At 40.0% G+C, this 15,181-nt stretch overlaps 2 protein-coding genes and 1 long non-coding RNA gene across 9 annotated transcripts; 2 read left to right on the top strand and 1 right to left on the bottom strand.

Moving 5' to 3' along the window:
* Nucleotides 1-1,641: 1,641 nt before the first annotated feature.
* Nucleotides 1,642-3,289, top strand: LOC133719815 (uncharacterized). Its single transcript, XR_009851479.1, has 2 exons — nucleotides 1,642-2,065; nucleotides 2,609-3,289. It is a non-coding gene; the product is annotated as an uncharacterized LOC133719815 (long non-coding RNA).
* A 4,527-nt stretch (nucleotides 3,290-7,816) lies between these two features.
* Nucleotides 7,817-12,962, bottom strand: LOC133723524 (mannan endo-1,4-beta-mannosidase 6). 7 transcript variants are annotated; one of them, XR_009853083.1, is made up of 9 exons: nucleotides 12,733-12,878; nucleotides 11,714-11,796; nucleotides 10,365-10,436; nucleotides 10,015-10,294; nucleotides 9,737-9,931; nucleotides 9,514-9,636; nucleotides 9,225-9,436; nucleotides 8,294-9,154; nucleotides 7,817-8,177 (listed from the first exon to the last, which is right to left on the bottom strand). XR_009853083.1 is itself a non-coding variant. In XM_062150369.1 (9 exons), the coding sequence occupies exons 2-9, from the start codon at nucleotides 12,781-12,783 to the stop codon at nucleotides 8,725-8,727; spliced, it is 1,446 nt and encodes a 481-aa protein (XP_062006353.1). In that variant the 5' UTR covers nucleotides 12,784-12,785; nucleotides 12,953-12,962; the 3' UTR covers nucleotides 7,817-8,724. The 7 variants fall into 7 exon arrangements, 6 of the variants coding, with proteins under 6 accessions (XP_062006353.1, XP_062006354.1, XP_062006355.1 ...); XM_062150369.1 differs by adding an exon at nucleotides 12,953-12,962 and having other exon boundaries at nucleotides 7,817-9,154; nucleotides 12,733-12,785; XM_062150370.1 differs by lacking the exon at nucleotides 12,733-12,878 and adding an exon at nucleotides 11,894-11,925 and having other exon boundaries at nucleotides 7,817-9,154.
* Nucleotides 12,963-13,051: 89 nt separating this feature from the next.
* LOC133722144 (cyclin-dependent kinase B1-1) lies at nucleotides 13,052-15,089 on the top strand. Its single transcript, XM_062148970.1, has 5 exons — nucleotides 13,052-13,766; nucleotides 13,846-13,915; nucleotides 13,996-14,149; nucleotides 14,414-14,533; nucleotides 14,856-15,089. Exons 1-4 carry the CDS (start codon nucleotides 13,118-13,120, stop codon nucleotides 14,516-14,518), a joined length of 978 nt encoding a protein of 325 aa, XP_062004954.1. The 5' UTR covers nucleotides 13,052-13,117; the 3' UTR covers nucleotides 14,519-14,533; nucleotides 14,856-15,089.
* The last annotated feature ends 92 nt before the right edge of the window (nucleotides 15,090-15,181 follow it).

The raw sequence follows: 15,181 nt of genomic DNA, 5'->3' as shown, positions 1-15,181 counted from the left end.
AGTGACCGGCCAGCTCATGTTTACTCTTCAATACTGATGATTGAAAATCATAGGTCATGTAGCAGTACGTGTCAGCAGCAGCAGTTAAGCCAAATGCCTCTATTGTGACTGATGCTTACAAGTTCAGAAAAGAAAAGCCACAAAGAATACTGACAGGTGAAGCTCATATTTAGTAACCAAGGAGTAAAGCCTAAGCCGGAACGAGACACGGTAAGAAGTGGTTCTCCAAATCTTTTCTGTTACTTTAGCTGGGTGAATCTTCATGTTCTAATGTTCTATCATATATACAGAACATTTGACATAGATCATAGACAAATCGACAGATGAAAACATATAAAATTACGGATCATCCTGGTATAGGAACTCTAGCGGACTCCTCTTCCTGCAACCTCATTTGCATTTCCACCTCAAGCACATTTTGAGTTGACGATGGCCAATCTTCTGGAGTGAAGGACTATGATGTTTGATGTTGAAGGAGCTTTCGAGAGCAATATCATACCTGTCATCCATGTAATCTGTTCCTTCAGGGAAGAACTGCAGCAAAATAACTCCCACCTCCAGTACTTCCTCCTTCTGTTCCTTAAACGTATCACTTGTGGGATGAAATCATAAAACGGTTGAGTTCTTTTTATCCTCGTCTTGTGTTATAGCAACTCAATAATGGAGAGGCTCACAGACTTACAAGGGCTTGCACCTACCAATTTATTACTGTTACTATTTTTGCTCCAGGGGACTTAGGAACTTCGCTTCCAATTTACCACTTCTTTAGATGCAATTACAAGAGATTACAGTTCTGTTATATGTCTTTCGTACAGATGATATAGTACAGGAGGTTTATACACAACCCTAATCCCATTTTGTTAATTCACTTTATGTTGTAGTATATATGACTCATGTTGTAGTATGTATGAGTCATAGTATAAATGTCTATATCATGTAATAAGTACTTGAGTGTATAGATAGGTACTTGAGTGTATAAACATAGGTACTTGAGTGTATGAAGACTTGTGTGACATGCTTTATACCAAGAGGCAACAAGCATGGCAGATTTCATCATTGAATGCAAGTATGTGGAGCTGCAGCCCTCAATCAACAAGAGAAGATTGTTACCAAATTGAGTTTCTCTTAGAGCTTTCACACTAGCTATGTATTCCTATAAATACATTCCTTTGTGAGAAGAATAATACACATGAATTCTCATTCTCTCTGAATCGAAACTCTCTCTCTCTCTCTGTCAATTTTGATTATCCTTAAACACGTTATCAGCACGAAGTTGCTCTAGAATTAGAATCGAAAATTGACAAGAGTAGAGTTCATCATCAATCGAAGTCATTTTTCCAAACCTACAAAAAACCTCCAAAACCTAGCTCATATCAAAGCCATTGATCCCAGAAGCCCAGAACCGGCCTCATAATCGCCGGAACCGGCCGGAAAAGGCCTGAACCGGCCGCCGGAATTTTTGAACAGAACCAGACCGCTGCCAAGTGCTGCCGAGAAGCTGCGCAGCAGCTGCCGAGCGACCTGCGCAGCAGCTGCCGAGACCCTGCTCAGCAGCTGCCGAGAAGCTGCGCAGCAGCTGCCGAGCGACCTGCGCAGCAGCTGCCGAGCGACCTGCGCAGCAGCTGCCGAGCGACCTGTGCAGCAGCTGCCGAGTCACCTGCCAAACACTTTTAAGTGATTTTCCTGTGCAGATCAGCCTGTTTGCACGCCCCGAAACATCTTGATAGGGACCTCAGATCAAAATCCTTCCTTCATCAAAGTTCTTCATATATGTCTTTTCTATCTGACTTCAAAATTTCAGCCCTGTTGAAGTCGTTTTAAGACATGTACACCATTCAAAGTGGGAGCTATTCAGTATGATCGTTCCTGTGCAGATCAACCTGCTTGCACGCCGATAAACGTCCTTTTCGGGACATCTAATCAAAATCATTTCTTCATCAAAGTTGTTAATCTCTGTCTCTTATATCTTATCTCCAAATTTCAGCCCTGTTGGAGCAGTTTTGAGACCTGTATAACATTTGAAGTGCGATCTGTTCAGAAGCAAATTTGCTCCGAATTTCAACAAGTAAGTTTTAAAGATTAAAGTTCCTGTTTTGAGTTTGTATTCCTTTTTCTCTTCTTTTCAGGGACTTGTAATAAAAAAGCAGGAATTGTGGGATTCACTCTAAACGAACTAAGAGTGTTCGTAAATCAATGAACTAAGAGTGTTCATAATAATCGGACTAAGAGCGTCCGGAAAACATCAATTTATGGACTAAAAGTGGAATCGTGGGGATTCACTCTAAACGAACTAAGAGTGTTCGTAAATCAATGAACTAAGAGTGTTCATAATAATCGGACTAAGAGCGTCCGCAAAACATCAATTTATGGACTAAAAGTGGAATCGTGGGGATTCACTCTAAACGAACTAAGAGTGTTCGTAAATCAATGAACTAAGAGTGTTCATAATAATCGGACTAAGAGCATCCGCAAACATCATTGTTTTCATCTAAATCCAAATATTCTTGGAAATTGATTTCTTGGTAGCATAGCTCAGAAATCTTATTATTTTAGTTTTCGTGGAAGTTTAAACTCCGAAACTAATATATCTTATCTTCCTATTGTTCAGGATGTCGAATGAACCTAGACTCGATTTTCCAATGCTTGACTCAACAGGCTCGGAATACCATGGCTGGGTAACCAACGTTGAGAACCATCTCACTACGAGAGGGATATTGCCCATAATACAGGCACCTAACCAGGGCCTTGTGTTCCAACGAACACCCACAAAGCATGCTGCTCAAGTAATTATCTTGATGTGATACCATATGGATCAATTGAAGCATTGGTTCAAGCAATGCCATGCAAGTACCCAACTAGCTGCAAGCTACAAGGAGTATAGGCAATTGAGAGAGCAAGAAATCAATCTTGCTGAAGATGAAGATATCAATCTTGCTGAAGATGAAGATGGTGAAGATATCACTCTCACCACTGAGGACTTCAAAGTTGTAAAGAGCACGAGGATGCCGCAGACTTTGATTAGAATAGTCCTTTTCTATTTTCCAATAAAACGGCAAATGTGCCTTAGTCAACAAATGACAATTGTATTGACTCTTTCTCATGTGGCGTACCCAATGAAGTATGATGTCTAGGAAAGTAATTGAGATCGGGGTATTTAAGCGAGCCTCGCTCCACCAACATCTCTCTACTTCCCTGGTCATATTTCATTGGAATTACCAAACGGATTGGCAATTACAATTTGTATAAGTTTGATTTTATTTTGGAATAGATTTTGGAAACTTTGATGTAATCATTGGCTATTAATAAAGTGTCGCATTATTATTCAATATCATGGACATGTGTTAATTTCCGAACTTTATTACTTGAAAGATATAAGAGCCAATGATTTTCATGTGAAAACACATTGTAAGAATGGACAAGAGTTCCTTTGCATCGCCTCTAATGACTACGGACATAAACGAGTATTAGAGAAACTTATGTGTCGCTCTAGTGGGTTGCATGCAACCACTATTCGAGTCATTGAATCAAACCATGTCATAAGAGATGACTTATGGGATTCTGACACATATAGGCTTTGGCAAGACCGTTTGGGATATCCAGGTCGTGATATGATGTTCCATATATTAAAGACTTCACGGACATCCATTCCTCAAAACGAAAAGAAGTATGAACCAAAGATTGGTCCAAAGAGTTACTTCGTTTTGCAAAGCTTGCTCTTTAGCAAAGATAGGATCGAGACCATCCTATGCAAAGGACACTAAAGAAAATATACCATTCTTACAATTAATCCAAGGTGATATTTGTGGACCTATTCAACCAACTTGCGGACGTTTAAATATCTCATGATGTTGGTTGACACGCAAACACACTAATCACGTGTTGTGCCATTGTCCATCTATAAAAGCTTCTTATGCTATACTCATAGCACATATAATATGACAACGGGCTCACTCCCCGGATCATCCTATTTAGTCAATTGGATTTTGACTATGCTAGTGAGTATACATCGAAGATTTTCGATGGTTATTGCAAAGGGAGTGATGTTGGACATCACATTCCCATATACACACCTAAATGGTCTCGTGGAAATAACTACGATGGCAGTTCAGACATTGGCGATGCGCACCAATCTCTTTATATCCGCTTGGGGTGATGCAAATATCGCATACAACTATGCTAATTCCTCTATGACCTACCGCCACTCAATGTATCCCTGCGTTACAGCTAGTGACTGGGTACAAATATTTTGTACTTACGCACATTCGAGTGAGTCATTTATGTGCCAATGTGAGCCATTTATGTGCCAATTGCGCCGCCACAGCGCCTATGGTAGGTCCTTAAAAACAAGTGAGCAACTTAGTTGGAATTGAGACTCCAACAATCGTTCGCCACTTAATGCCCTTGCAAGGTGATCTCCTTACCGTCTGATTTACGGATGTCACTTTGATGAGACAGTCTTCCCGTCGTTAGGGGGAGATAAGAACACGAATGTTCAGCAGGAACGACAGGAATTGTCGTGGTCTGTCCCCACTATGTCTCATCTCGATCCCTATTAAAGTGACGAGATCACACACATTTGCTGCACAAATGCCTGCAAGGAAGGACGTCCCTATAAGAGGACGTAGCGCCACCCTACACAGAGGTAGGCAAGGCGCCAACGTCATAGAAAGTGGCACTCTGGCGTTACAGGCCATGGCCCCAGCTAGGATGCGTGGGAAGCCCGTGGATTCGAAGGATATTTTGGCATCCTTAGATCATCGACACTCAACATCCGTCTCATGAGTATCTTCTGGATTATGGTTATCGTTGGGGGACGCCTCAACGTCAGAACCTATTCCTGAGAATATAGAGCTCTATGAAAATTACACTAGTGTACATGAGACGTGGAATAGAAACTCCATCATAATTGATGATGTAGTTGCGCATTCTGTTGCGCATGAGTTTGTTGAGACCGATGATATCGAACCACGCTCCGTTGAAGCATGAATACCAACGTAGAGAAATTTAGCCTAATGGAAAGATGCGATCCAGATTAAACGAAGAGGAAGGTCTTTGAGCCAGTGATGCCAACACCTCCTTACATAAAACCTATTGATTAATGGGTCTTCGTTAGAAAGCGTGTTGAGAAAACGAGATGGCAATCTCGCCTTATGGCGCAAGGCTTCTCACAAAACGCCCTGGAATTGACTACGATGAGACATATTCTCACGTAATGGATGACATTACATCCACTACCCTGTCAGTTTGGTAGTTTCCAAATAACTGAACATGCAGCTTATAAAAGTGGTCACTACGTATCTCTATGGGGATCTAGATACGGAATATACATGAAAGTTCATAGTGAAACTTTATTTACCCAAATCAAGTGGCTCTAGACCACGGAGCGCGTTTGCAATAGAATTGAAACGCTCACTAAAGTGACTACTTGATTGGGAAGGGATATGCCCGTGCGTTTCCATAACAAGTTTCGGATTCTATCACGGTTTTCATGTTGGACATGATCTTCATTAGAAGCCCTTAATGAGTTAAGGGAAATCGTTGAACACTTGAAATCCGAGTTTGAGATGAAGGATTTTTGGGGAAACACAATTAAGCCTCGGTTTTTGAACTTGAGCACCGTGTTGATAGATGCTTAGGCATTTTGACAAGGTCAAGCCTTCAAGCACCCCATGATCATTCGTAGTCTTGATCCTGAAAAGGATCCTCTTCGTCTGAATGGATGATCAGACGAAGATGTGCTAGAGAGGCTGAAGTGCCTTACTCAAGTACAATAAAGCGCATTATTGTACTTAGCTCAATGCACAAGACTGGACATCTCACTTTGCCATAAACTTGTTAGCTAAAGGTATAGCTCTGCGCCAACGCAACGCCATTAGATTGGTGTAAAAAGATATCTTTCGGTACTTGAGATATACGATCGATATGGGCTTATTCTATCCCTATAGAGAGATGATGGATTCAGATCCATCACACACCAGAAACGTCGCCAAACGCTGGCCTGCGTATTCTATCCCTACCCCAAAACGACATAAGTGTTTTGGAAGGTTTTTGCTGATATTGGGTATCTCTTGACCCATACAAAGGTCTTCCCAGACTGGTGAAGTGTTCACCATGGGTATGACCGTGATATCTTGAAGGTCTATAGAATAGACCTTAGTCGCTATATCTTCGAACGATGCAGAGATTATTGCTCTTCACGAAGTGGTTCGTGAATGTATATGGATTGGATCCATAGTTACGCATGTTCGAATAGTTGTGGTTTGAAGTCTACCACAAGATGAGCCTACAAGCATTTAAGATAATGCTGCTTATTTTGAAACAAATGAAGCAAGGCTGCATGAAAAGCGACAACATCAAGCATAAAATCAGCAATAACAGACTCTCCTCAAAGATCAATAAGAGGGGGGGATGTCTACATATATGGTCTCAAAACGTGAAGAGTGTGTTGTGCTCTTTTTCCCTTTCGACCGAGATTATTTTTTGTCCCACAGGGTTTTTATTACTCGGCAAGGTTTTTAATGAGGCAACGAGAGAAGCACCACGTTTGAGAGACACAAAGGAGATGTTGAAATCAGGGGGAGTATCCAGAAGTATACCCACTTGACCATCGTGTACTCTTTTTGTCCTTCGTCCAGGGTTATTTTGTCCCACTGGGTTTTGTTACCTGGCAAGGTTTTAACGAGGCACATCTTTAGCGTGGTCGCCCCACTTATACTACATCCTGAAGATGTTTTGATTCAACATATATGCTTTTGCTCATCTTTTACCTTCGACCACGGGTTTTTCCCACTGGGTTTTCCGGGCAAGGTTTTGTTGCAGCAACTCTATTTGCATCCCTCTCGTAGACATATTACCTACTTATGATGCTGATAAGAAGACTCCACTTATCTCTGAAGCTATGATATTGCATACTCCACACTCAACGCGCGTTGTGCTCTTTTTCTCCTTCGACCAAGGTTGTTTTTCCCACAGGGTTTTATTACTTGACAAGGTTTTTAACGAGGCAACTTCGAAGCGCACGGCATAGACAATTCTATTGACATGAAATATCCAAGGGGGAGTGTTGTAGTATATATGACTCATGTTGTAGTATGTATGAGTCATAGTATAAATGTCTATATCATGTAATAAGTACTTGAGTGTATAGATAGGTACTTGAGTGTATAAACATAGGTACTTGAGTGTATGAAGACTTGTGTGACATGCTTTATACCAAGAGGCAACAAGCATGGCAGATTTCATCATTGAATGCAAGTATGTGGAGCTGCAGCCCTCAATCAACAAGAGAAGATTGTTACCAAATTGAGTTTCTCTTAGAGCTTTCACACTAGCTATGTATTCCTATAAATACATTCCTTTGTGAGAAGAATAATACACATGAATTCTCATTCTCTCTGAATCGAAACTCTCTCTCTCTCTCTGTCAATTTTGATTATCCTTAAACACTTTACACTATTTCTTTTGCTCTTTTTGTATCAACAAACTCATTTATGCCATGAAGAAGTAACGACCTCATTTTAAGGTGATCAAAACAGTAGTAAAGTTTCTACATAAATGTCTATGGAATACGCTGGAAATAACAGTTTGACCATATGGTCCATATTTCTTTTGGTTGGAACTGTTTTGACAACAACTCCAGTTTGTAAGTCCCTATTTGAAGACTATTACAGGTTATCTGAAACGTGTTGGATATTATGTTTGATATCAGCCCACTAATATCTTAAGTTCCTAACTGCACTGATTCAACTGTAATCGCATAAAGATGAACACAGATGCACAGAAAAAAAAAAGATGCAAGAGAGAGAGTTGAGAGAAGTCAGAGAACGGCTAAACGTTACAGCCTTTTCGATTCCTCAATTTCAAATCTACTGTCTCATGTTGTGAAGGGTTGAAAATACAACCCTAATGCAACAACCAAGGTGCAATCTAAGCCCGATATGTGGTATTTGATCAGACCAGACACTTGGCCACATAATCTAAGATAATATTACAATAGAACATGAAGTAATTTAACATTTCAACAGTACGTAACCACTTACGAAAGTAGCTGGTTAAATACATGAACATCATAGTAACAATTATGTAATAAGCAAGTGAACCCAGAATGCCTAATCCCTTGCAGCAGTAGCGCATCACTGATGGTGAAGACTCATCAAGCATCCATTCTGGTACTGGTCCTGGTAATACTTTAGCAGATAATAAGTAATTTCCAATCCCTAATCTGAAAATGGCTCCTCTTACCCTCAAATGTAACAATTTGCATGCAAGCGAAAAGTAAATTGCTGATACGCACCATGCGACGAGAGTTATATCATAAAGCTTCCTTTTCCGAGACCTTTCTGTGAACCACCACATCAGGAAAACCCAAAAACTATTCAGTTTGCTGCTTAGAGCAGATACCACTGTCAGGATGAAGCCTTTGCTCAGGCCAAGCAAGCTCATGTTTACTCTATCATTTGATGATTGAAATTTTTTTATGGAATATGTCAGCAATAGCGATGAAACCAAATATATCTCTTTGTTACTAACGCTCAACAGTTGAGAAAAGCCACAAAAAGAGCATATTTAGTAAAAAGCTGGCACAAGTGATAACTAGTGAATGGTCCAAATCTTTTCTTTTATTTTAACTGGGTAAATCTTCAAGTTTTGTCATGTACAGATGAACACACATTTCATACATAGACAAATCGACAGCAAGGAACGGACAGTGGAAAACACACAACATTACAGGTCATCGTTGTATAGGAACTCTAGCGGACTCTTCTTCCTGCAACCCCATTTGCATTTCCAAGCACATCTGGAGTTGAAGACGGCAAGTCTTGTGGAGTGAAGGGCTATGATGTTTGATGTCGAAGGAGATTTCGAGAGAACAATTGCATAGCCGTCATCCATGTAATCTGTTCCTTCAGGGAAGAGCTGCCACAAAAGACTCCCACCTCCACTCCCTCCTTTCTTAGTGGAGTTCAAGAGGACCTTGTACACACTGTTGATTAGAGTATCTCTAAATGAGACATTGTAGCCAGGGTCTTTCGTAGACACACCAAACTCAGCAAAAACAACAGGCATTCCAAGATAATTCTCCGCATCATCAATGTGAGCTTTTATCCATGACTCGGTGAATTGAAGATGGACATCAGAAATTGATTGCGAAATCCTTCATCAAGGAAATTATATTAGCTTTAAGTTGAATAATAGTACTGTAAACAAAGAGTTTGGGGAGTTACCAAGAGTCTGCATAGATATGAACAGAAGCAAAATCAACACCCAAGACCTGGTGGTTCCTTATGAAATCAGTGCCAACTTGTTGAGCGTATGTGTTAGGATTGAACTGAACTCTGTTAAGTGTTGAGGGGCCATAAAATCCTTCCAAACCAATTTCCACAAGGTGCTTTGGATCCACACTCTTAACGAAAACTGCCATTTCTTGTATCCATTCCTAGAAAACACACAATATTGCTTGAACTACAAGAACATGATTTGCTAATTTAAGTAAGACTTTTGAGGAAAACAAACCTGCAGTTTATCACCGGAAGGATCTGAAGTGCATCGAGGCTCATTCATCAGTTCCCAAGCAAAAACAGTGGGATCATCCTTGTAAGTTATGTTGGTGAGGGTATTCACTCGATTAAGCACCGTCTGCAGAATCAAAATATCAATGCATAATTTTCATATTGTGGAAACAATCTCTGAAATTGTATGAACACAACAAACTTTTAAGTACAATGGTTTAACTTGCCTTAACATGGGCCTTGTAGTAGCTTTTGAGTGTTGGATGAGTGAAGAAGTCGTCATCCGATGTCAAGTTCAGGCCAGCTGTTTTTCCCCATTTGACATATTGTGGTTTTCCACCATATGCATCCCAGTTGTTAGTCAATGACAATATGAGTCTGATCTTGTACTTCTTTGCTTCACTTATCACAAAATCCAGAGCCTGCAACTCATTACATGAAATTCACGTTAAAACTCATTTATTCACAAGCATTGAATCACAAATAAAAAAAAGTTAGAATTTGCCTTGAAAACTTCTTCATCATAAACTCCTGGAGATTTCTGAAGAGCTCGCCACTGGCCGTCGTTAAATGCCCAAGTTCTACAAATAGTTAGTCCCACTGAAGCTGCCTGTTTGAACACATCAGTGACCTTTCCTCTTGTGGACTGATCAGCAGCAAAAACCATTAACCAGTAAGTGTTGAATCCATTCACATAGAAAGGCTGATCATTCACTACAAATTGGTTCCCTTTCCTCTGCACCATTGCCCATTCTTCATCTTCCATGCCATTCATCTCATCAATCCTACATAGAACCAACCATTAAGCTTTATACTGAAGAAAATTAAATGATATTCTCACGGACACATACATACCAATTAGTTGTGCTTGGATATGCTAAATGATCTTCGGCTTCCTCAACCATGGTCTCCAATTGCTCAACTCCACTGGCAGCACAGAAAGTAGATATCAAAGTCATGAAAATGGTGGTCACTACAAGAATGTTCTGTAAAACCAACTTTGTTCTGTGGGTATCCATGGTGTTGAATTTGTAAGACAATGCATGTTGATTCTCTTGGACTAGGTATTTATATCAATGGAAGCCTATAGTTTCTTGAATTGGGCTAGTACTGAAACTATGGTACACTCAAGAAAAAGTGTTGTTGGAGATTATCACATTTCAAACTTTGAAGGGAAGGCAAAATTGCTTCTTTCCTCATCTGCCATTTCCTTCCCCTTGAGATCTGATTCATCCATACATTTTCATGTGTAAGAGTAAAGTTGCAGCTAGTATCAGAACTAAGGAATTTTCTCAACTGGGTCCTACAAATTAAGCAGTGACAAACTGACAATTATTAAAGACTGAAATTGAGACAGTTATCTGCATTTTTATGGTTTTGTTTAGAAAACCAGTTACTGTCGGTAATAGCTCAGACGTCTAGATCATTACACGTTTATGGTGCAATTTGATCGATCATTAAGAGAAGCCTTGAAGTAAATTGGTTCATTCTATATGCATAGTATGAGAGAAGCAAAGTTGAAAGAAACAGCAAGCCTTACCTTTTCCGCTCCAACTTGATACATTAAGAAGCCTTGAAGTAGATTGGTTCATTCTATATACTTGGTATGAGAAAAGCAAAGTTGAAAGAAACAGCAAGCCTTACCTTTTCCACTCAAACTTGATAATTATCTTCACCAGTCAATGGAGGATAAAGAGAGCAAGAGGAAGCAGAGACGAAAGTTGATGTGGTTGGCTTTTGTTTTTTTGGTTACAGATGTGGTTGTTTTGTTTTGCACACCGGGAAGGTATCTCTGCCCTTTTTTATCTATATACTCGTTTTGGTAAAGAAGAAAAAGACTGAATATTTGTACTGTTTGGTGTGTAAGTTAAAGAAATGGGGGGATATGGGTATTTCCAAGGACTTGATTTTGAACTCGGGGAACCTTACAAAATCACGATCTTCAGGTATCCAATTCTTCTATTTTGGGTCTCAGACGAAATGACTTTATAAAAGCCAAAACCAGAGCACATAAGAGTTTGTTCACATCTATGTTGGACAACAATGCAAGATTAAAAGCAATTAGAATCCTATGACAATGTTGATGAATTGGTCATCCTGTATTAACCATCTCCATTTCAGTAACACTACTAACTATTTCCAAGTGACTAGGAGCCAAGAGAACCGAGTATCTCAATTACATTCCAATAATATCTTCAGAATACCTCTCAAAGCAATCTTGGTTGAAATAGGGATGTTCCATTGCTTTTCTCACCGTGATTCTTTGAGCAGGATCATATGTGAGCATCTGCATCGTCCAAAAAGTAATACAGCATTAGACTCATTACAGAGAGGCATAATCAGAGCAATCATGAAAACAACCAGCAACAGTTTAACATCATCACCTAACAAAGATGAGCATATGACAGATTGACAGTAATGTACCAGCAAGTACCAATTCCAGTCTGGAATGAAAGAGCATATATGGATCAAATATGACAGAATCAGTATTCATTGCAGTCAACACTAGCATTCTGTTGTTTAGGTATAGGAGAGTTTGCTTAATAGATCATGTAGTGACTGAACCAGATTACATACCACAAAAACAAAGCAAGAAGTGTTCAAACTCCACTATTTCAAAGCAAAGATGAGAAATGATAAATGACATTGCAAACTTTTTTTGTGGGAAGAAAATGACACTGCAAACTGACATCCACTCAAAAACAAAATAGATTGAGAAATGATTAGAGGTATTCATCAATCTCAAATCAAGCAGGTTGAAATATGTTGAGTTTTTTCACTTCATAAGAACCAAATTTCAATTAATAAAAACAAAGACGAAGAATATGATACTGGGGTCAAGACTCAAGACATCCACTGATCCACCCAGCAATCTGATAACAAAAAGTAGGGTAACATCCATTATAGGTGTTGCATAACTATTAAGCTAAAGCAAAGCTGGCCTCCAATAGGCAAAAATGGTGTGAATAGGAACAAACTCTAAAGTCTAAAACTATCGATATACAACTGCCATCACCCCTATCCAGCTATCCCACAACTAAACTAACCCTCACCTCTAGCACCAGCAAAGTTTTACTGTTCTTTTCCATCTTCTCAGCTGCGTAACACTATAACTGCCTCAAGTCTCTCACGCAATAAGGCAGTATTACAAAACCCCCCCACTGGTTCTCTTGTCTCAAACACACACATTCAATTGAAAAATGACTAGTTGCAGAAAACTCACAGACAAAAGGTCAAACTCCAGCAGGATATATCTTTGCTCCTTTTCCAGCATTCCTAGCACATTGCATCATTCCCATAAATAAAATAAAAATTGTAAATTTGACAAATGAGTGGTCACCTGAAAATGGATTTCAACACCTCCTCAAAACAGAAAATTCCCAGTAACCATCTCAGCTGCAATTCAAAGTCGCACCATACATAAAGTTCATTCATTTACTTACTAAAAGCTTCAGACCCTTTAACCTGAGTGCCAAACGACGACAATTCAAAGTAGTATTGTCGTCGTTTGGCACTCAGGTTAAAGGGGTAGTTTTGTCTTTCGAGACTAACGGGTCCCCGACCCACATATATAGGGGTCTTGTGCTGAATACATACAACAACAACAAATGAAAGAGATGGCCGGAAAGGTTCAGGCGCCGTCGAATCAATTAGGGGCGGGAGTGTGGGAATTGTACGAGAGTAAGGGGACGATAGGGAGGGGACGCTACGGAGCTGTGTATAAGGCGGTTCAAAAGGCTACGGGCCAAACTGTGGCCTTGAAGGAATTCGAGCACCCAGGTGATGGGCAAGGCTTCACTCCTGAGATTCTTCGCCAAGTGGCTCTTCTCAAAGACCTGAATCAGTCCAGATATGTTGTAGATCTCATCGACGTTGAGACTCCAAGTTCATCGGATACAAGTATCTATCTCGTTTTCGAGTATCTGGACATGAACTTGGGCCACTACATCAGCAAGTTTGAACCGGGATTAATGCCGAGAAGGACCATCAAGATGTTTGTGTTTAGTCTCTGCAAGGGGATGGCTCACATTCACTCACATTTTGTGATACATGGAGACCTCAAACCTGACAATCTTTTCGTGGATGAAAAGCCAAGGATCCTCAAGATCGGAGATGTTGGAGTTAGTCGCTCCATTACTACCCCCGCCACGGCTTTAACACCTGACATGGTCAGCTACCACTATACGGCGCCTGAAATTTACTTGGGAGGCAGATACGGCCGCCCGGTCGACATGTGGTCTGTAGGATGTGCATTCGGTCAGTTCCTCTCTCTCTCTATCTCATGTTTCTCTCTTCTTCCATTAGATTGATTGATGATTCTGTTTTTGAATTGCAGCCGAGATGTTGCTGGGCAAACCTCTATTCTATGGACGTGTTAAGGAACAAGCATTGAGCTCCATTTTCAGGTTCACTCTCTGCTCTGAGACTTTCTTTGAAATGCAGTAACAAAGTAACTCACTATGATACCGTATGATGGTGCTTGCAGGACTCTAGGAGTACCAACCGAGGAGCAGTGGCCTGATTGCACTACTCTGCCAAATTGGAATCCCGATTGGAATGCACAAGCTTCTGGAGGAGGAGCTGTGGGCTTGGAAGGGATAATTCCTGACATTGATGCATATGGACTTGACCTTTTATATGTAAGTGTTCTCACTATTATGTAATTTCCATTAGTCCAAGTATATTTTCCTTGGTTTTTGCCTAGTGGTTAAATATGTTACAGTATGCAAGGCTAATTTTCAGTTCTAGTAACGATGGTATGCAAACTTATTTTTCATTTCTCGTCTTTGTTTAGAAATTTTGTGAGTGCAAATCTGCCAACTTTTTTTATGACCCGAGTGTGGAGTTGCATTGTGCATTTCTACTTACAAGTCTAATAGTGTCGTAACATTTTCGACATGCAGAAGATGCTAACCTATGATCCGGCAAAAAGAATCACGGCTAAACAAGCAATGAAACATCCCTATTTTGACCGAGAACGAGAAACTTTTGAAGACTGGGCTTTCTGAAGAATTGTTTGATAGGTAATTTGTAAACCTGTTGACCTGTTGTATTTGATTATCATTCTGATTCAGGGTTTGTATCTCCTGGTTGTTCTTCTAGCAGCCACTTTATCAAACATGTTTCTTCAATTGTATATCTATGTTCTTGGCTTATTAAACTATTTTTGTTTTCAAGTTATTGGCAGTCTGCAAGGTTAGTAGTTTTCATTTGTCATCTTTAGAAATTGTGGAGTTTGAATGCACCTATACTCCTTGCTGTGTGACATCGGAAGTGTCCGATTGTGGAGTCACATATGGTGAAGTGCTTGCAAGTCTAACAGTGTCCTACCTTTTTGCACTGCAGAGAATGGTTACCTATGATCCTGCAAAATGAATTCCTACGGAGAAGCTATGAAATGTCCTCATTGACCAAGAAACTTAAGTTTGAAGACTTGACAGTTTTGAAGAATGGGCGATAGTGTTATAAAAAATAGTTAGTGCGTCAATAGTTCAATACTATTAAGGTATGATAGATGTGATCATGTGAACCTGTTCTACTTGTGCTCTCTGATTTTGGATTTATGATGTGACTTCTCTATGTTGTTTTTTAACAACTAACAACCACTTTGTTCCAGAAATTCTGAGAAACTTTGTGCAAACCAGTTTAAGGTTTTGCTTTCAGGTTTTATG

This window comes from Rosa rugosa, chromosome 7 (genome assembly GCF_958449725.1).
Source record: "Rosa rugosa chromosome 7, drRosRugo1.1, whole genome shotgun sequence".
Classification (NCBI taxonomy): domain Eukaryota; kingdom Viridiplantae; phylum Streptophyta; class Magnoliopsida; order Rosales; family Rosaceae; genus Rosa; species Rosa rugosa.
Note: the sequence above shows the minus strand (reverse complement) of the source record. Positions and strands in the feature narration are given on the sequence as shown.